The 21095-nt window shown below is 40.7% G+C and overlaps 1 protein-coding gene across 1 annotated transcript; it reads right to left on the reverse strand.

Moving 5' to 3' along the window:
- Nucleotides 1–16852: 16852 nt before the first annotated feature.
- Nucleotides 16853–17488, reverse strand: LOC138895334 (uncharacterized). Its single transcript, XM_070180013.1, has 2 exons — nucleotides 17422–17488; nucleotides 16853–17319 (listed from the first exon to the last, which is right to left on the reverse strand). The coding sequence occupies exons 1-2, from the start codon at nucleotides 17486–17488 to the stop codon at nucleotides 16853–16855; spliced, it is 534 nt and encodes a 177-aa protein (XP_070036114.1).
- Between the last annotated feature and the right edge of the window lie 3607 nt (nucleotides 17489–21095).

The raw sequence follows: 21095 nt of genomic DNA on the forward strand, positions 1-21095 counted from the left end.
GTGTGGGTCTTCCCCCTTTTCATCGAAAATATCAGCAGTCCCAAGAAACAGACAATGAACACAAAAATTTGGCGGTGTGTCCAACCCAGAGAAGTAATGGAAAGTTCATCATAGTGAAGGCGATATGACTTTCTATGCCCAAAACGTTCATAAAGAAATTCAAATGGTATGTATGACTTCTTCAGACAGAGTAACTCATCATTTTTCTTGAAACCCATCATTTTCAAAAAACTGCGGGGAGTGCAATTTTCTGGTACTAATAAACCCGGACTATCCCATGGAAGCATAGCGAAGCCTCCTATTTCCATATAAGAGAGGAGTCATTTCTACATCACCAAAGCGGAAGACATCTCTTTTCTCATCCCAAAACATAGTGGCGACCTCAATTAATGCGTTATTTGGGCGAATGTCCAATAAGGAAGGTAAATTTCTGAGGACCCTTTTCACATGATTCTTGTCACTAGGTGAGAGGTTTTTTCACCAATCAAGCAGCAAAGGTGGGATATTTTGAACCATGCCGAACTCGTGGACTTCCTACCTCATTTTCTGCAAAACAAATAGAGTCAGCCCTTTCCCCCTCCGGGTCTGACTATTTACACATTAATGATCAATATACCGGCATGTTTTCTCCAAGTAATGCACATAACGTGATGGTGTCCATTGGGATTACGGAAATCCCATCGAGCTTTGGAAAAGGCTTATCTTAGTGGAATCACGCAGACAACGTTCTAACCCATACTAGGTTTGACATGATGCATGCATAGTTGATATTGGAGCAAGGTTTCTAGAAGGGTCTAGACTGGTACTTTCAAGTGGACAACTTGAGAGGGAAAGGCACGGAACCATCGACTGCACCGCTGATCGACTAGTTTGCCACAAATAAGCCTTTCCAATTTAAAGGATAATTTTGGAAGAGCGCGGACACTCATCAAATGCCGCTATGGTATTAGTTGGGCATGAGTGGAATATGATGTGGAGCATGCTTTATGCAAAGATAATAACACATTGCCAAGTATTTGCATGATAAATATGTGAAAGCAATAAACGCAGTATTAAGATAAAACATAAAGGACGCAAAAAGAAAGACAAAAGAAGAAGTTAGTTCGTGGAATATAGGGAATATAATAAAGTAAGCAAGGGAGTAGGGGTGGGAGAGACATGATATAGCTAATAAATAGCAGTTAGAACAACTAGGGCGAATAGGGAAATGGATGTGCATGTCATAATAAATGTAAGCAAATAAAGGTGGAGAAGGGAAGGGATGTGCATGTTATAATGGTTTTAAGCAAGTAAAGGTTAACGGGAAAGGGATGTGCATGTAATAGCAAATCTAACAAATAAAGATGGAAAAGGAATGTGTGTTTTATAACAAAGAAAACTAATCCACATAAGCCAAGTTCATTATGGTAAGAGCCTAAGAGTAATTACCCAGCAAACTCGCCATGTTGTCGCGTCACCTTTTTCTCGTGAAATTGGGCTTCAACATGTGACAACTCCTTCAAAGGAGGTATTAAAATAGGAGAGTCACCACCGAATGATTTTTAAGGTGCTTTAGGGAACCTATTTGCGAATAACTCTGTTTTAACTAGTCAACACCACCAAAGATCGGGTAAGGGCTCAAGTTACCTCAAAGAAAAGGTATTAGGCACTCCTCGAGGTCCACAACTGTGGGTCCCGATCAAACTTAAATTATATGGATTAGTCTATGTGATCAAGTAAGCAAAGAGAGTACAAAATCTAAGAATTATATTACAAAGAAATCTTGTATATGGAGGTACCGCTATCTTTTCATTCTAATAGAAAAGAATAGAAAGTGTGGGGGTCCTAAGTTTTTTAGCCTAAAGGATCATCCCGTGCAACATAAATAATATTTCATAAGTCCCTTGAGATAGGGTGTTACTCATATTATCCAGCGGGCACAGACTATCATCTCCTGCTACCCGATTAGTATGTTAAAGTTGCTTACTTAAGGGCGCTCTCATTCAATTCTAAGTCGTACCCTACGCGTGCACTACCCGTCCCATACCTATGGTCTAGGAGGTTTTGGACGTCTATTTGGATGGTTCTAGACCTTATTTAGGCTGCTCAAAATGATAAAACTAGGCAACAAACAAAACACATATTGGACTTCAAATATGGCAGTTAAGGGCTCAAGTTAGCCTCCACACTTAAGCAACAAATGCACGCAAAACAGGTTTTTATGTTGGGCCGTTTCAGAATTAAGAACCTTAAGCCTTGTACACATGGTTTCTATGTGACTATGCATTAAAACATATAAGAGGTTTCAAAGGCTAGGCGCTGCTTATCTCCAAATAATTATATGATTGTTACATGCTGATTTGAGATTGCTGATTTCCTATATATGTTGTTTCTAGGTGATTTACACACTAAGTGACAATGAAATCTGTTGGAGAAGAGCCCAGAATTATTCATGTTTTTCTGACAATAGCATAAACGAACAGCAAACAGCGTTTGGAAAATTAACATTTTTAGCCGAGTAGTAATACCCTATAGGCAGGATCTCTAACAATTGACGATTGGGACCAATTCTATTGTTATATTTTAGCCTTATAGGCATGCTTTCTAGGTGAACAATGCGATATAATAGCAAATGGAATGATTAAATCCTATAGGCATGATTTCTAATAGAAATACTGCAGTGATGCAAATTGAAGGAAAATTCAATGATATTTGTTTCATATGGGTAGATTTTCTAATAACACGTAGCAGCAGGGATAATTGAAGCATTTTAGCTCATGCTTTGCTAGTAGACAAGTAGTGTGATTGTGTTCTTCTCCTAATGACATGATTTCTACTGTGCACATAGAGAGTGAAAGGTATATATAGCGAGTAAATTATTGAATCCTATAGGCATGTTTTCTACCCTTTCATGAAAATATTAGAATCTACCCATTCCCCATTTTTACTTACACCCCAATTGTTTATTACAAAGTTATTACAGGCCCAGTAATGAATATGATTACAAATATTATAAAAATAATGACAGTAGGCTCGTAGCAGGCCAAAAGGAATAACCAGCATTTCATAGGCCTTCAACAACACCCATGTAGCATACCCAGGAACCATATTCATCAGCACAACCCAGAATCCGTAGAAGAACTCAAAGCCAAATTACACAACCATAGATCAACCATATTACCCAGGCATTAAATCAGTTAAACCAACTAGCTTACATGTTCATTAAATAATAGGAAGAAGGGAATGAGTGGGGTAGTTCAAGGCTCAGTAGTAGAGAAAGTGACTAAAGACCCAAATCTTAGTGTGTCAGAGTTCAAAAGGGTCTCAAATGGACCCCGAGCAGTGCTTACACTAAGGAGGTCAGTAACAAGAGCCTTGATGGCCTTGGCTTTCAGCCGGCCAAGAATGAGAGGTTCAAGATAGCACAGGTAACAAATGAGGGAGAATAGACAATGGTTGAGGGACAGAAGATGAGGGGATACACTTATAACTTAAAGTAAACATAGCCAAGTTGAGCATACAGAGCAACTAATCAAGATGGCCAGTAGGTTCAGCAAGATTTCCATACATAGCAAAGTATCACATAGACAACCACATTTTGAAAGAGTTGGGGAAGAAACATGTTTGCATGGGTATACAGAGATTATCATGTACAGATGCATGATACTAAACCAGTTGAGACCTAAAAGGTCCAAATTAAGTTAAGTATACATCCTAGTATCATAAGATAGACATACTAACTCTCATCAGGAAACAGGACTGCATTGAGACATGATAGGAAGCATACATTATGACTAAACCACATGTGGGAAGGGTCAGGGGAGAAACAAGTTTACAGTCACAGATGGACAATACAAACAAGTTAAAACCTAAGAGATTATGCTAAACATACATCCTAGTGTCATGCTAGTCAGTATTTAGACATGATGGGGGATGCACATTGTGACAAGCCAAATAATCACTGAAAGAACAGGATATAAGATGAACCATAGACATGCTGGGGAACATATTAGCACAGAAGCAAGATCATAGAGAATGGTCTTAATACAAATTGAAACACATTGTACATGCAAGACAAACATTGCAGAGATTCAGAGCAGTGTGAGATAGCAAGTTCATACCAAATAGCACATGTAGGGATTCTGGGATTGACACAATAGACTAATTAACTAAAGAAGATCTAAGTTATTCCATAAAACAAAATGGTTCAAACAGGGCAGGGAAAACAAGTTGAGGTAACTGTTAAGATCTCAGTCAATCACTAATAGGTATGGGGATCATGTTGAGTGACACAATAGCAGGGAAACATGTAATAATTAACACAGGAAGTTCTAGCACAAGTCTGAAGCATTCATTATAGAGATTAAGGACAAGGCAAATAAGCATGTTTTAGGGAACATTCAGGCACGAATACACTAGCTAAACAAACTTAAGATGGTCAGGTTATCCAAGTTAGACTTAGGAAATCTCAGAACTAGCAGCATTAGGAGGAAGTTAAATGCTAACAAGACTTAGAACAAAGTAGAATTAACAGAATCGTGCACAAAAATAATCCAAAAAACATATTAAGCCATGGATTTTAGAGGTGAGAACAAATGTAACTCAAATACACATAGGGATGAAATTGCAAAAGTCAAGTGGCTTACCAGTTAAACGGACAACAATAAAGAATAAAAGATCCACAAGAACCTAGAAACCTCAATGCGTCAAAGTTCCCAAGAATTTCGAAAGAACCCCGGGTAATGCTCACACCAAGAGGAAGTTCGAACAATAGACTCTCAGTGGCCTTGGCTTTCAGCCGGCCAACACAAAACACAGAACAAGATAATTAAGGAATTAACATAGCAAAACTTCAAATTTTAGTGAGATTATATCGATTTCGTCCTCCTTCAAAGGGGAATGGGGAGGGGTTTATATAGTGACACAAATCGAACAAGTAAATAAGGAAAACCGTAAAATCAAACATAAATAAGGAAGTATTAACATACAGAATCAATAAAAATCAGATTAGGGAAAAAATAGGTAAACCCTAGTTGACAGAAATCAAAGATTGGCCGAAAATCTTGGCTAATCGGACCCATATAGCTATGGTCTTGATGTATATGGACTAGATATTATCCAAATTCAAACGTTTGAAGTGAATGGGCAAAATCGGAGAGATGGTACTTTCCATGTTTAGGAAAGTACCAAGTAACACCATAATCTTGCAAGTAACAACTAGGAAATACATAAAAGGCAAATAAATCACAGAGGGAATCCATGATTTACTCGAATTTGGAGAAGATTGGGGAGGCGGCTAGGGTTTCTGAAGGAGGGAGAAGGAGAGATGAGAGGATTTAGGGGCGGCGGGTTAAGAGAAAATGATAGGGTTTGGGCGGGTTTGGTTAATTAAAGAAGGAGAGTGGGCGAAGGCCATTGATCTTGAGAGATCAACGGCTGGAATTCAAAAACGAATGGGTCGGGTCATAAAAAAAGGGTACCAACTGGGTATTATACAAGGGTCGCCTGGTTTGGGCTTGGGGTCTATTGGGCTAAGGATATTGGGCAAATTTGATTCAAAAAATTAGTTTAAAGCTAGGCTATTATTTAGATACATGAAAATAATTTATAAAACTACTTGACAAATAAGTAAAAATATTATTTATATATTGAAATGCTTAAAAATAATATGTTTATATTATAAAAATATAAAATGATATTTTGACACAAATAATATAAATAAAGAGCATTTATGTACAGATATAGGCTATTACTGCAAAATTGCGCAAATAGCTTAAAAATATTAATGTAATTACATAAAATGAAGTAAAATATTTGAAACGTGTATTATAGGTGCAAAAATAATAACTTTAAGTTGTTAAGTCATCATAAAATAATTTGAAGGAGTAATTAATAAATATTCAAGCAATTTAAATACAGAAAAATCAATTTTAAAGCTCTAAAAATTATAGGAAATTATAGAAAAATGATTATATAGATTTGTAAACTAAATAATGGTGTAAGAATTATGTGTTGAAAGTATAAATATTTTTGAGAAAATATGAGGGCAAAATTGGGTATCAACAGGCCTACAGTTCGCGGTATTCCATTCATCCAGGTGCCGCAAAGATGTACCAGGATTTGAGGAATCACTATTGCTGGAGAGGAATGAAGAAGGATATAGTGGGGTTTATATCTTGGTGCCTTAACTATGAGCAGGTGAAGTATGAGCATCAAAGACCGGGTTGATTGCTTCAGAGGCTTGAGATTCCGGAGTGGAAATGGGAGCGTATCACCACGGATTTTGTAGTTGGGCTCCCATGCATTTCGAGGAAGTTCGATGTTATTTGGGTGATTGTGGATCGGCTGACCAAGTCCGCGCACTTCATTCCGGTTGGGACAACTTATTCTTCAAAGCGATTGGCTGAGATTTAGATCTGCGAGATTGTTCGCCTTCACGATGTGCCAGTGTCCATCATTTTGGATCGGGGAACGTAGTTTACATCACAGTTTTGGAGGGAAATACAGCGAGAGTTGGGCGGCACCCAGGTTGCATTGAGTACAACATTTCACCCTCAGGCGGATGGACAGTTAGAGCGCACTATTCAAACATTGGAGGATATGCTACGCACTTGTGTCGTTGATTCCGGGGGTTCTTGAGATCCGTTTCTACTGCTCGCGGAGTTTGCCTACAACAACAGCTACCAGTCAAGCATTCAGATGGCTCTGTATGAGGCTTTGTATGTGAGACTATGTCGATCTCCAATGGGTTGGTTTGAGCCCGACGAGGCTAGGCTATTGGGCACTAACTTGGTTCAGGATGCTTTAGACAAGGTTAAATTGATTGAGGATCAGCTTTGCACAGCACAGTCTAGATAGAAGAGTTACGCCAATAAGTGATTCGTTATGTTGCTTTCATGGTTGGGGAGAAGGTACTACTCAAGGTTTCACCCATGAATAGCGTTATGAGATTCGGGAAGAATGGCAAGTTGAGCCCTCAGTATATTGGGCTGTTTGAGATACTTCAGAGGATCGGAGAGGTGGCTTACAAGCTTGACTTGCCACCAATTTTGTCGAGTGTGCATCCATTGTTTCATGTTTCTATGCTCTGGAAGTATATCGGCGATCCATCTCATGTTTTGGATTTCAGTACGGTTCAGTTGGATGGTGATTTGGCTTATGATGTGGAGCCGGTGGTCATTTTGGATCGACATGTTTGAAAGTTGAGGTCAAAGGACATAGCTTCAGTGAAGGTGCAGTGGAGAGGTCAGCCAGTTTAGGAGGCTACTTGGGAGACCGAGCATGAGATGTGAAGCAGATATCCATGCCTATTTGAGACTCCAGGTACGTTTCTAGACTCGTTCGAGGACGAACGTTTGTTTAAGAGGGGGAGGATGTAACGACCCAACCGGTCATTTTGAGAGTTGTATCCATGTTCTCCAATTTAATACTCATTTTACGCTTTACAGTTGTTATATGACTTTCTGGGGTAGTTGGTTCGGGTCCAGAGAGGTTTCAGAATGAATTGAGATACTTAGTCTCAAGGTTGGAAGCTTAAGTTGAAAAGGTTGATCGGAATAGAGTTTTGATGGTTCTGTTAGCTCCGTTGGGTGATTTTGGACTTCGGATAGTGCCCGGATTATGATTTGGAGGTCTATAGTTGAATTAGGTTTGAAATAGTGAAAGTTAGAAATTTAGATGTTTGAACGAGAGTGGACTTTGTGGTTACCGAGCTCGGATTGGGGTTCTGGGAGTTGGAGTAGGTTTGTGGTGTCATATGTGCCTTGTGCGCAAACTTTGAGTTCAATCGTACGTGATTTGATAGGTTTCGGCATCGTTTGTAGGAGTTAGAATTTCCTTAGTTTTAATTGGCTTGAATTGGGGTACGATTCGTGTGTTTGATGTGATTTGAGGGCTCGACTAAGTTTGTATCGTGTTTTAGGACTTGTTGGTATAATTGGGTGAGGTCCCGGGTGCCTCGGGTTGATTTCCGATGGTTATCAGATCAAAAATAAGACTTAGTGTATTGCTGAAGCTGGGGAGTCTGCTTGTGTAATCGCACCTACGGATTTTGATCGCAGGTGCGAGCTCGTAGAAGCGAGCATGGCAGTGCATAAGTGGAAGGGCAGAGTAGGGAAGTGGTCGCAGGTGCGAGGGAAATTTCGCACCTATGTGACCGCAGATGCGGACGAAAGGGTCGCAGGAGCGCAAGTGTCCGCAGAAGCGGAAACGCGATCGCAGAAGCGGAGGCAATAGAGCCTTGGCATAACCACAGAAGCGAGAGATTTCTCGCACCCTCGAGACCGCAGGTGCGACTAAATGAGCCGCAGGTGCGAAAGCACTGGGCAGTGTTTAAATTCGAGGGTTTCTGAGATTTTCTTCATTTTGGACATTTCAAGCTCGGGATTAGGCGATTTTTGAGAGGGATTTCGAAGGGATTATTGAGGTAAGCCACTTATGATCATTTTTAGTGAAAAATATTGTATTAGCATTGAGTATTCCGACTATATTACGTGTTTTTGAGGTGTAATTCGAGAATTTGAGCCTAGGGATTTCAAAATAAAAATTTAAGATTTGGAGGCCGAGTTGATGTTAGAATTTGGCATGGTTGGACTCGTGATTGAATGGGCTTTCGGATTTTATGACTTGTATTGGATTTCGAGACGTGGTCCCGGGGCCAACTTTTGAGTTGACTTTTTGATTTATGATTAATAGCTTAGTATTTACATATGGAATTGATTTCTTTAGCCCGTGTTGATTGTATCGAACTTTTTGTGGCTAGATTCGAGGCATTTGGAGGTCGATTCGTGAGGCAAGGGCGTGTTGGAGTAGAGATTGACACGGTTTGAGGTAAGTAACACTTCTAAACTTGGTTCTGAGGGTATAAATCCCTGAATTACATGTTATATGATTGTTGTGGAGGTGACACACATGCTAGGTGACGGGCGTGTGGGCGCACACCATAGAAATTATGACTTAATTATTTCCGTGGAGTTGCATAATCAAATAATCATATCAATACCCACATACCCCATGTTAGAGAAATTGAGCTGAGACTCATGTTAAAATCATACTTAGGCCAGGTGCCGATATTTTTTGGGACCTACAGAGGACGTGTTGCTGTTGAATTACTTGTTTAATTTAGAATTATGCACTCAGTCACATCTATCATTGCATATTATTTCTCAGTCTTTGTTGCCATTCAGTGATACATCATATCATCATGTCGGGCTAGTTTTCATGACGTTGTGAGCCCGAAAGATTGGAGAGGTCAATGACTAAGTGAGGACGAGGGCCTGATCTTGAGTGATATTCATGGGATCGGGCTGCACGGAAAGCATGTTTTATTGAGTTATGCCTGGATTTGGCTCATTATAGTGATTGGGCTGAAGGAGCCCCCCCCCCCAGAGTCTGCTCACACACATTGAGCGCAATCGATATTATATTGAGGGATGGATCTTCCCTACTCATGGATCTTGCCTAATTATTTATATTGAGGGATGAATCTTCCCTGGGCTGAATTGGCCCTATATAGTACTGAGTGAGTCAATGTCAGTTGATCTTTATATTAAGGGATGGATCTTCTCTGGGCTGGATGGGCCATATACAATACTGAGTAATTGAGTATTCTGATAGTGTGAGTTCACGAGACTTCCATTGTAGCGCATCCCATACAGCATGTACATTAGCATGTAGATATAGAGATGTCACATTCCTCATATCATTCTAAGTTGATCTATTTTTCTTGTATTGAGTTATCTGTTGAACTTGAAAGCATGCCTACATTTTTGTACTATAAATTCTATATCGAATTGTACCTGCTGAGCTCGTCACTACTTTCAGTCCAATAGTTAGTCTTGTTACTTACTGAGTTGGTTGTACTCATGCTACACCCTGCACCTCGTGTGCAAATTCAGGCATTCCCGGATACGACAGTCGTTGATTGTGGAGTCTGGGCATTTGGAGATCATCGAGGTAGCTACTGGGTGTTTGCAGACCTTGACTCTCCTCCCTTACATTTCATGTTATTTATTTCAGTTTTATTTTCTAGACGGTGTACTAGACTATATCTTTATGTAGATGCTCATGTACTCAGTGACATCCCGATTTTGGGAGAGATTATGTATTGAGTTATAAATTCCTATCCTGCTTTTAAAAGATTTTCCTTTAATTAAGTTGTTTTCATGTCTTTCAAAGTTTTAAAGTATTGGAAATGTTTGAATAGCCGGCTTGCCTAGTACTGTGATAGGCGCCATCACGACGGGTCTGTTTTGGGTCGTGACAAGGACAAAGCTTTGAGACTAGCCAATCACCATTGTCGCATGTATCTCTTTATCGCATTGGCTCGAGCGAATGATTTCGAAGCCCATAGACATCATTTATCTCTTCAACTCCACATTTCACAATCTTGCCCCTTATTGTAAGTTCATGGTTTTGGAAATGTGTACGCTTTAAGTTGGCGTAAAATTCCCTAACCCATTCCTCATTGGCCTTGCATTTGAGAGTTCTTCTTAGTTTTGTTCAAGTGCCAAAGAAGGATTTTCCCACATAAAATAATATGTAGGCGATTAGGCGTATAAGAGAATTATCACTTATTATACTAAGCCAAACACTTAGAAGGTGATTGTGAAAATCTTTATAACTAATTGCGAAAATATAAACTAACCTAGAAAGAAAGTAAAATGATCAATGGCTACAAGCATGGATGCAAAGGGAAATACACTCAAGTAACGATCCAATGTATTTCATGATTTTACAAATATGAGCGAGTTTATGTTAATTAGCCTCGGGTAATAATTCTATATTAGCTTTTTCGAAGACTAACAAGACTTCCTAATTGAATTATCACTAAAATAATTAAGAGATTAAGCACACCCGAATATGGCTACAAGTAGTTCAATCCTATCCCTAGGTAGAATCTATAAAGTGAGAGTTAACGCCTCAAGTTCTTGTTAATTAATCTTTCCCAACCCCAAATTATCTTTCCCAAAATTAATTCAAAGTGAATGCGCAAGTCCTAGGATTAGCTAATCCCTTTGGAAACATTAAAGAACAAAAATAATTAAAGAAACAATAACTCACTTCATAATAAATAAAAATCATTCAATACATAAACACAAAAAGATATTTAATCCACACTTTAAATATGAATATTCCCATAAACAAGATTCAAGTGTTGAAAAAAATACTACACACATAGATATTCAATACAAAATAAGGAAATGAAGAAATGAACATAAATGGGTAAGAAATTCTCAACCAAAACCTTCAAATCTTCAAGACCCAAGGGTGTGTGCAAGAACCCTAGCTCCAAAACTTGTGTTCTCTAGTCAAGAGATGTCAAAGGTAATCCAAATATTTGCCAAAGATATGCCCCAAATCCGTTTCCAATAAGCTAGGTCATGTATTTGTGGGTTTGAATGGAGAAAATGTGAATTGCCAAGTCTGTCAAGAGCAGGAGCCCATTGACTGCACCTGCGGAACAATCCTCACAGGTCCGGTTCTGCATATGCGTATACCTTCTCGCAGAAGCGATTATTGGTGGAAATTATAATTCCGCAGAAGCGAACCAAGACGCGCAGAAGCGCACACGCAGGTGCGGACCCTTTGCGCAGAAGCGCCTTCACAGATGCGGATGACCAATTGCACATGTGATCCCAGCGAAGGTTGCCCAGTTTCATAGGTACGGCCTTCTTCTCGTAGATGTAAGGTCGCATAAGCGCATAGTGTTCCACAGATGCGGAATCACTGAAGGAATTTGCACTTTTTAAACTCTTTTTTGCTCCATTCCACTTCAATTGAATTCATCTCTCTTAATGGCATCATTTACCTAAAAATCTAACAATGCACACCATAAATCACCTCATTTTATAATTAAAGGATACAAAAACTAAAGAAAAGAGACAAAAATAAATGGTAAAATGACCACTCATCAATCACCTATCGTGCTTTTTTACTTTCACTCTCTCCACAAAATGATAAATAGGGCACGGCATCACCCTGCATGCTTTAACTCTCTTCCTCACTATGTATTAAGCAATAAATGAAATAATAATCGGTACGGCATCACCCTTCGTGCTTTAACACTCTCCCTTACCATGTAGCAATGAATATATAATATTTGGGGAGATAGAATAAGCAAGAATAAACCGTACGTCAACAACGGTTCCACAATACCAAACCTCAACTTCCAAAAATACTCAATTATCACAAATAGTTCATAAATGAAAGAACGATCAATTAAGTAATAAGCTAGTCCAATCATAAATACCATAATCAAATAAGGATGTAAATTACAAGAAACAAGTCCCACCCGCATGCTTTAACCCAGTAACAATGCATAAGTACTCGTCACCTCACATATACGTTGTACCCAAACATTTAAACACGTAGAAAATATGCAAACAAGTCCTAATCCCTCAAGTTAAGGTTAACCACGACACTTACCTCACTCCAAAATCGACTCAAAACTCAACCCCGACTTTGCCTTTTGAACAAGCCTCCGAACCAACCAAATATACCAATTTATTAACCAAACAATTCAAAATAAGCCTCAGGAACTACCCACGAATGAAAGAGGTTCAATTTAGGTCATTATTGAAAAAGTCAACTTCGGGGCCCGCTTGGTCCAAACCCAAAATTCGGACCAAAACCCGATTACCCATTCACCCCGAGCCAGTTATGTAATTTGGTTCGAAATCCGACCTCAATTTGAGGTCTAAATTCCAATTTTACAAAAATCCATAATTCTACCCAAATCCTCAATTTCTATCATGAAAATCCTAGATTTAAGGTTGAAATCTTATGAAATGTAATGGGTAAATGAAAGAAAGTAGGTTAGAGTCACTTACCAGCGAATTGGGGAAGAAGAGTTCTTGGAAAAATCACCTCTAAGATTTTTAGGGTTGAAAATTTGAAAGAATGAGGAAAAACCCGTCTATCTTAGCTTTTGACCAGGCGCAGATGTCGCAATTGCGGCCTAGGGTTCGCAAATGCGAAGCCTTCACACCTCTGTTGCCTTCGCAAATGCGAACCTGAGAAGGTCGCAAATTGCGAGCTAAATCTCGCAAATGTGAGAAACCAGCACCCAGCCCCTGCTTGAAAATGTGAAGTCTCCTTCGCAAATACGAGAGGCTCGCATTTGCGAGCCAGACCTCGCATTTGCAAAGTCTGTAGTCCAGCACCTGAACACACATGCACCAGCTATTTTCTAACTCCAAAACCACTCCGACGCCAATCTGAAACTCACCCAAGCCCTGGGGGCTCCAAACGAAATATGCACAGAAGTCCAAAAAAATCATATGAACTCGCTCGCGCGATCAAAACACAAAAATAACACCTAGAAATACTAATCAGACACCAAATCAAATGAAATTTTTAATGAAACTTAAGAATTTCTATTTTAACAACCGGACGTCCAAATCACGTCAATTCAACTCTGGTTTGCACCAAATTTTGCAAACAAGTCATAAATATAGTAATAGACCTATACCAAGCTCCGGAACCAAAATCCAGACCCGATAGCAACAAAGTCAAACTTTGGTCAAATCGTTAAATTCTTTAAACATTTAAACTTCAAATTTTTGACAAAATGCGATAACTCGAGCTAAGGACCTCCGAATTTGATTCCGGACATATGCCCAAATCCTAAATCACGATACAGACCCATCGGGACCGTCAAAACACAGACTCTGGTTTAGTTTCTCAAAATATTGACCGAAGTCAACTCATATGGATTTTGAAGGCACGAATTCACATTTTAATCAGTATTTCACATAAAAGCCTTCCGGAAAAAGACGCAAACCATTCATGCAAATCGAGGAAGGAAAAAATGAGCTATTTGAGGTTTCAAAACACAAAATTAAGGCTTAAAACACTAGATGACCTATCGGGTCATCACATTCTCCACCTCTAAAATAATCGTTTGTCCTCGAACGGACATAGAAAAGTACCTGGGCTGGTGAAAAGGTGTGGATATCTACTCCGCATGTCCGAATCGGACTCCCAGGTGGCTGCCTCGACCAGCTGACCTCTCCACTGCACTCGAACTAAAGAATAACTCTTTGACCTCAATTGTCAAACCTGTCGGGCTAGAATAGCCACCGGCTCCTCCTCATAAAGCAAATCCTTGTCCAACTAGACTGAGTTGAAGTCTAACACATGGGACGGATCACCGTGATACTTCTGGAGCATAGACACATGGAACACCGGATGGACTACTGATAAACTAGGTGGCAATGCGAGCTTATAAGCCACCTAATCCACTCTCTCAAGTATCTCGAAGGTTCTGATATACCTAGGGCTCAACTTGCCCTTCTTCTCAAACTTCATCACACCCTTCATGGGTGAAACCTGGAGCAATACCCTCTCTCCAACCATAAATGCAACATCACGAACTCGACGGTTGGCATAACTCTTCTACCTAGACTGAGCTATGTGAAGTCAATCTTGAATAACTTTGACCTTATCCAAGGCATCCTGTACCAAATTTGTACCCAACAACCAAGCCTCCACCGGCTCGAACCATCCAACTGGCGATCGGCACCGCCTCCCATACAATGCCTCATAGGGAGCCATCTGAATGCTCGACCGGTAGATGTTGTTGTAGGCAAACTCCAAAAGTGGCAAGAACTGATCCCAAGAACCCTCGAAATCCATAACATAGGCGCGAAGCATATCCTCCAATATCTGAATAGTGCACTCGGACTGTCCATCCATCTGGGGATAAAATGCTATGCTCAACTCAACCTGCGTGCCCAACTCACGTTGTACTACCCTCCAAAAGTGCGAGGTAAACTACATACCTCGATCAAAAATGATAGACACGGGCACACCGTGAAGGCACAACCGCTCTGAAGAATAGGTAACTGCCACTGGAATGAAATGCGTTGACTTGGTCAGCCTGTCCACAATGACCCATTCCGTGTCGAACGTCCTCTGAGTCCATGGGAGTCCAACAACAAAATCCATTGTGATACGCTCCCACTTCCACTTGGGAATCTCTAACTTCTAAAGCAAACCACCAGGTCTCTGATACTCGTATTTAACTTGCTGACAATTTAGAAACCGAGCTACGTGTGTAACTATATCCTTCTTCATCCTTCTCCACCAATAATGTTGTTGTATGTCCTGATACATCTTAGCGGCACCCGGATGAATAGAATACCGGGAACTGTGGGCCTTCTCAAGAATCAACTCACGAAGCCCATCCACATTGGACACACAAATACGACCCTGAGTTCTCAAAACCCCATCATCTCCAACAGTAACCTGCTTGGTACCACTGTGCCGCACTGTGTCCCTGAGGACAAGCAAATAAGGGTCATCATACTGCCGCTATCTGATGCGCTCATACAAGGAAGATCGAGCGACTGTACAAGCTAGAACATGACTGGGCTCTGAAACATCCAACCTCATGAACTGGTTGGCCAAAGCCTGAACATCTGCAGCAAGCGGCCTCTCACCAACTGGAATATATGCAAGGCTGCCCATACTCACTGCCTTTCTACTCAAGGCATCGGCCACCACATTGGCCTTCCCGAGATGAAACAAAATGGTGATATCATAATCTTTAAACAGCTCCAACTACCTCCTTTGTCTCAAATTGAGATCCTTTTGTTTGAACAAATATTGTAGAATCTGATGATCCTTGAATACCTTGTACGATACGACGTAAAGATAGTGCTTCCAAATCTTCAGCGCATGAACAATGGCTGCCAACTCTAAGTCATGAACAGGGTAATTCTTCTCATGAACCTTCAACTACCACGATGCATATGCGATCACCCTGCCATCTTGCATCAATACTGCACCGAGCCCAATACGAGATGCATCACAATACACCATGTAAGATCCTGAACCTGTGGGTAACACTAACACTGACGTCGTAGTCAAAGCAATCTTGAGCTTCTGAAAGCTCAATCACACTCGTCCGACCATCTGAATGGGGCACCTTTCTGGGTCAACCTTGTCAATGGGGTTGTTATAGATGAAAACCCCTCCACGAACCTGCTGTAGTACCCCGCCAAACCCAGGAAACTCCAGACCTTTGTAGCTGAAGTGGGTCTAGGCTAGTTCTGAACTGCCTCAACCTTCTTAGGATCCACCTTTATGCCTTCTGCTGATACGATGTGACCCAAAAAGGCGACTGAGTCTAACAAAAACTCGCACTTTGAAAACTTGGCATACAACTAGCTGTCTCTCAGAGTCTGAAGTACAATCCGAAGATGTTGCTCATGCTCCTCTCGACTGCGGGAGTAGATCAAGATGTCATCAATAAATACAATCACGAAAGAATCCAAGTAGGACTTGAACACCCGGTTCATCAAATCCATAAATGTTGCTGGGGCATTTGTCAACCCAAATGGCATCACTAGAAACTCATAATGCCCATACCGAGTCCGAAAAGTTATCTTAGAGATATCGGATGCCCTAATCTTCAACTGATGGTAGCCAGACCTCAAATCAATCTTCGAAAACACCTTGGCACCCTAAAGCTAAACAAATAAGTCACCAATCATCGGCAATGGATACTTGTTCTTGATGGGAACTTTGTTGAACTGCCGATAATCTATGCACATCCTTACCGATCCATATTTCTTCTTCACGAACAACATAGATGCACCCCAGGGTGATACATTAGGTCTAATAAAGCCCTTATCAAGAAAATCTTGCAACTGCTCCTTCAATTCTTTCAACTCTAGCGTGGACATACGGTATAGCGGAATAGAAATGGGCTGAGTGCCCGGAGCCAAATCAATACAGAAGTCAATATCTCTGTCGGGTGGAATCCCCGGCAAATCTGCAGGAAACACATCTGGGAACTCACAAACAACTAGTACTGAATCCATGGAAGGAACCTCCGTATTATAATCGTGGACATAAGCCAGATAAGCTAGACACCCCTCTCGACCATAAGTCGAGCCTTCACATAAGAGATAAATCTGCTGGTAGAATGACCAGGAGTCCCCTTCCACTCTAATCGAGGCAACCCCGGCAAGGCTAAGGTTACCGTCTTGGCGTGGCAATCCAATATAGCATGATAAGGTGACAGCCAATCCATACCCAAGATGACATCAATATCTACCATATCAAGATGTAGAAGATCTACCCTAGTCTCAAGACTCCCAATAGTAACCACACACGAACGATAGACACGATCAACAACAATAGAATCTCCCACAGGTATGGACACATACACAGGAGCACTCGAGGAATCACGAGGCAGAAATAGATATGAAGTAAAATAGGATGACACGTAGGAATAAGTAGATCCCAGATCAAATAGAACCGAAGCATCTCTATGGAAAACCGGAATAATACATGTGATGACAGCGTCAGATGACTCAGCCTCATGCCTTGCTGAAAAAGTATAAAATCATGGCAGGGCCCCACCACTCTGAACTACGTCACTGGGACAGGCCCTAGTTGGCTGGCCTCCACCTCTAATGGCCCGACCTCTACCTCTGGCTGCCTGACCCCTATCTCTAGCTGGATGAGCAGGCGGTGAAGCAACCGGTGCTGGAACCATGGTACGAGAATCCTGCTGCTGTGAGCTGCCGGGTGCCCGAGGGCAAAACCTAGCAATGTGTCTCGGATCACCACAAGTATAACATGACCTCGGCTGTTGTGACTGCTGACCATGGAACTGACCTTGTCGACTTGGGTAACCACCCTAAAAACTCTGGAGTGGAGGTGCACTAATAGGAGCTGGTGGTGCACTGTAGGCTAGCTGGTCGGGATGAGACATATGAGGGCCGCGACTACCCAAAGCACCGTGAGATGCCTGGAGCGCTGACTGAAACGGCTTGGGAGTATGGCCTCTACCAAAAGTACCCTTACCTCCAGATGAGGCACCACTAAACCCACCGAAATGGCGAGGTCTTTTATCAGAACCCTGCATTCTCTCTTGTGCAAGAACCATCTCGATCCACCTAGAACCATTAGTAGCCGTCTGAAAGGAAATCTCACCCCTGGTCTCCTTGACCATCTATTGCCTGATAGGGTGAGTGAGTCTATCAATAAACCTCCTCACCCTCTCCCTCTAGTAGGAAGCAAGAGAAGAGAATGACGAACTAGATCTACAAAACGGGTCTCGTACTGAGTAACATTCATACTGCCCTACTGGAGACGCTCAAACTGCCTGCGTTTATCCTCTCTCAGTGTGATAGGGAGGAACTTCTCTAGAAAAAGCTAAGAGAACTGGTCCCAAGCAAGTGCAGGTTCTCGCCAGCTGAGAGAACTGCTTGTCCTGCTGAAGATGCAGTACGTGTTCTCGCCATCTGCGAGAGAACAAGAATAGAAGAGTTCAATTATCAACGATAGAATAAAATCGCACCACAAAGAAGAATAGAAGTGAAATTGTTCCTAAACTCCATAGCCTCTGGAAGATAAGTACAGACGTCTCCGTACCGATCTTCCAGACTCTACTAAGCATGATCGTGACTCGTGAGGCCTAGGTAACCTAGTTCTCTAATACCAACTTGTTACGACCCGGAATTCCCACCTTCGGGAATGTGATGGCGCCTAACATTTCACTCGCTAGGCAAGCCAACATTAGAGTAATTCTTTTTCCAATTTTTAAACACTACGAACAATTTAACCAATTAAACAGAAATGAAACTAAAACAAATACGAAATAGCATAATAACCTAATTATCTAAGTACAGCCCGATATGGAGTCACAAGTACATGAGCTTCTATAGGTTCTACAAATAGAATATGAAATAAGTACAATTGTCTCAAATGAAATGAACAGTAAATAAGGAAAGAGGAAGGGGACTTAAAGGTCTACGGACTTCGGCAAATCTACCTCGAGTCTCCAAATAAGCTAATCCGAGTTGATGCACCTCACGGACAGCTATTACCAATACAAAATATGCACAAGAAGTGCAAAGTGTAGCATGAGTTTAACCGACCCAATGTTAAACGTTGGTTTTTTGATCAAGTTTTGAATAGGTCCTGAAGCACAAGGAGATTTTACTCGTTGGTGTCAATTAGGGTTACTCCGTAAGTGTCGAACCTAACCTCGACGAGGTTATGACAGGACACCCACGTAATTAAACATGTGCAAATGAAAATATACGTACAACATAACAACAATAAAGATTAAACATGTACTATTTGGAAGGGGGCATGCGAAGAGAAACGGGATACGATAGCTATAACAGAAATAACGACATAAAACCGTCAAATAAACCACCAACCAATGGAAACAGATAACATAATAAATAAAGACTGCACGGCATTACCTATTGTGCTTTTACTCTCAACCTCACCATGGAACAACAATAATGACACAACATCACCCTTTGTGCTTTTACTCTCAATCTCTCCATAAAATGATAAATACGGCACGACATCACCCTACGTGCTTTTACTCTCAATTTCATCATGAAACAATAAATACGGCATGGCATTACCCTTAGTGCTTTAACTCTCTTCCTCACTATGTATTAAGCAATAAATGAAATAATAATCGGCACGACATCACCTTTCGTGCTTTAACACTCTCTCTTACTATGTAGCAATGAATATATAACATTTGGGGAGATAGAATAAGCAAGAATAAACCGTACGTCAACAACGGTTCCTCAATACTAAACCTCAACTTCCAAAAATACTCAATTATCACAAATAGTTCATAAATGAAAGAACGATCAATTAAGTAATAAGCTAGTCTAATCATAGATACCATAATCAAATAAGGATGTAAATTACAAGAAACAAGTCTCACCCGTATGCTTTAACCCAATAACAATGCATAAGTACTCGTCACCTCACATATACGTTGTACCCAAATATTTAAACACGTAGAAAATATGTAAACAAGTCCTAATCCCTCAAGTTAAGGTTAACTATGATACTTACCTCGCTCCAAAATCGACTCAAAGCTCAATCATGGCTTTGCCTTTCGAATAAACCTCCGAACCAACCAAATCTAGCAATTTATTAACCAAACGATTCAAAATAAACCTCATGAACTACCCGCGAATGAAAGAGATTCAATTTAGGTCATTATTGAAAAAGTCAACTTCCGGCCCCGCTTGGTCTAAACCCGAAATTCGGACCAAAACCTGATTACTCATTCACCTCCGAGCCCGGTTATGTAATTTATTTCGAAATACGACCTTAATTTGAGGTCTAAATTTTAATTTTACAAAAATTCCTAATTCTACCCAAATCTTCAATTTCTACCATGAAAATCCTAGATTTAAGATTGAAATCTTATGGAATGTAATAGATAATTTAAAGAAAGTAGGTTAGAGTCACTTACCAATGAATTCGGGAAGAAGAGTTCTTGGAAAAATCGCCTCTAAGGTTTTTAAGGGTTGAAAATTTGAAAGAATGAGAAAAATCCTATCTATCTCAGCTTTTGACAAGGCGCAGATGTTGCAATTGTGACGTGGGATTCGCAAATGCGAAAAAGCCTTTGTAAATACAAACAATATATTCGCAAATGCGAACCTGAGAAGATCGCAATTGCGACCTAAATCTCCCAAATGTGAGAAACCAGTCCCCGGCCCCTGCTCGCAAATGCGAAGTCTCATTCGCAAATGCGAGGCTCGCTTTTGCGAAGTCTGCAGTCCAGCACCAGAACACACATGGACCAACTATTTTCTAAGTCCAAAACCACTCTGACGCCAATCCGAAACTCACCTGAGCCCTCGGGGCTCCAAATCAAATATGCACACAAATTCAAAAATATTATACGAACTCGCTCGCGCGATCAAAACACCAAAATAACACCTAAAACTACGAATCGGACACCAAATCAAATAAAATTTTCAATGAAACTTAAGAATTTCTATTTTAACAACTAGACGTCCGAATCACGTCAATTCATCTTCGTTTTGCACCAACTTCTACAGACAAGTCATAAATATAGTAATGAACCTATACCAAGCTCCAGAACCAGAATCCGGACCTGGTAGCAACAAAGTCAAACTTTGGTCAAATCTTTAAATACTTTAAACTTTAAATTTTCGACAAAATGCGAAAACTCGAGTTAGGGACCTCCGAATTCGGTTCTGGGCATACGTCCAAGTTCCAAATCACGATACGGACCCACCGGGACCGTCAAAACACGGATCCGAGTCCGTTTGCTCAAAACGTTGACCGAAATCAACTCAATTGAA

Source organism: Nicotiana tomentosiformis, chromosome 7 (genome assembly GCF_000390325.3).
Source record: "Nicotiana tomentosiformis chromosome 7, ASM39032v3, whole genome shotgun sequence".
Classification (NCBI taxonomy): domain Eukaryota; kingdom Viridiplantae; phylum Streptophyta; class Magnoliopsida; order Solanales; family Solanaceae; genus Nicotiana; species Nicotiana tomentosiformis.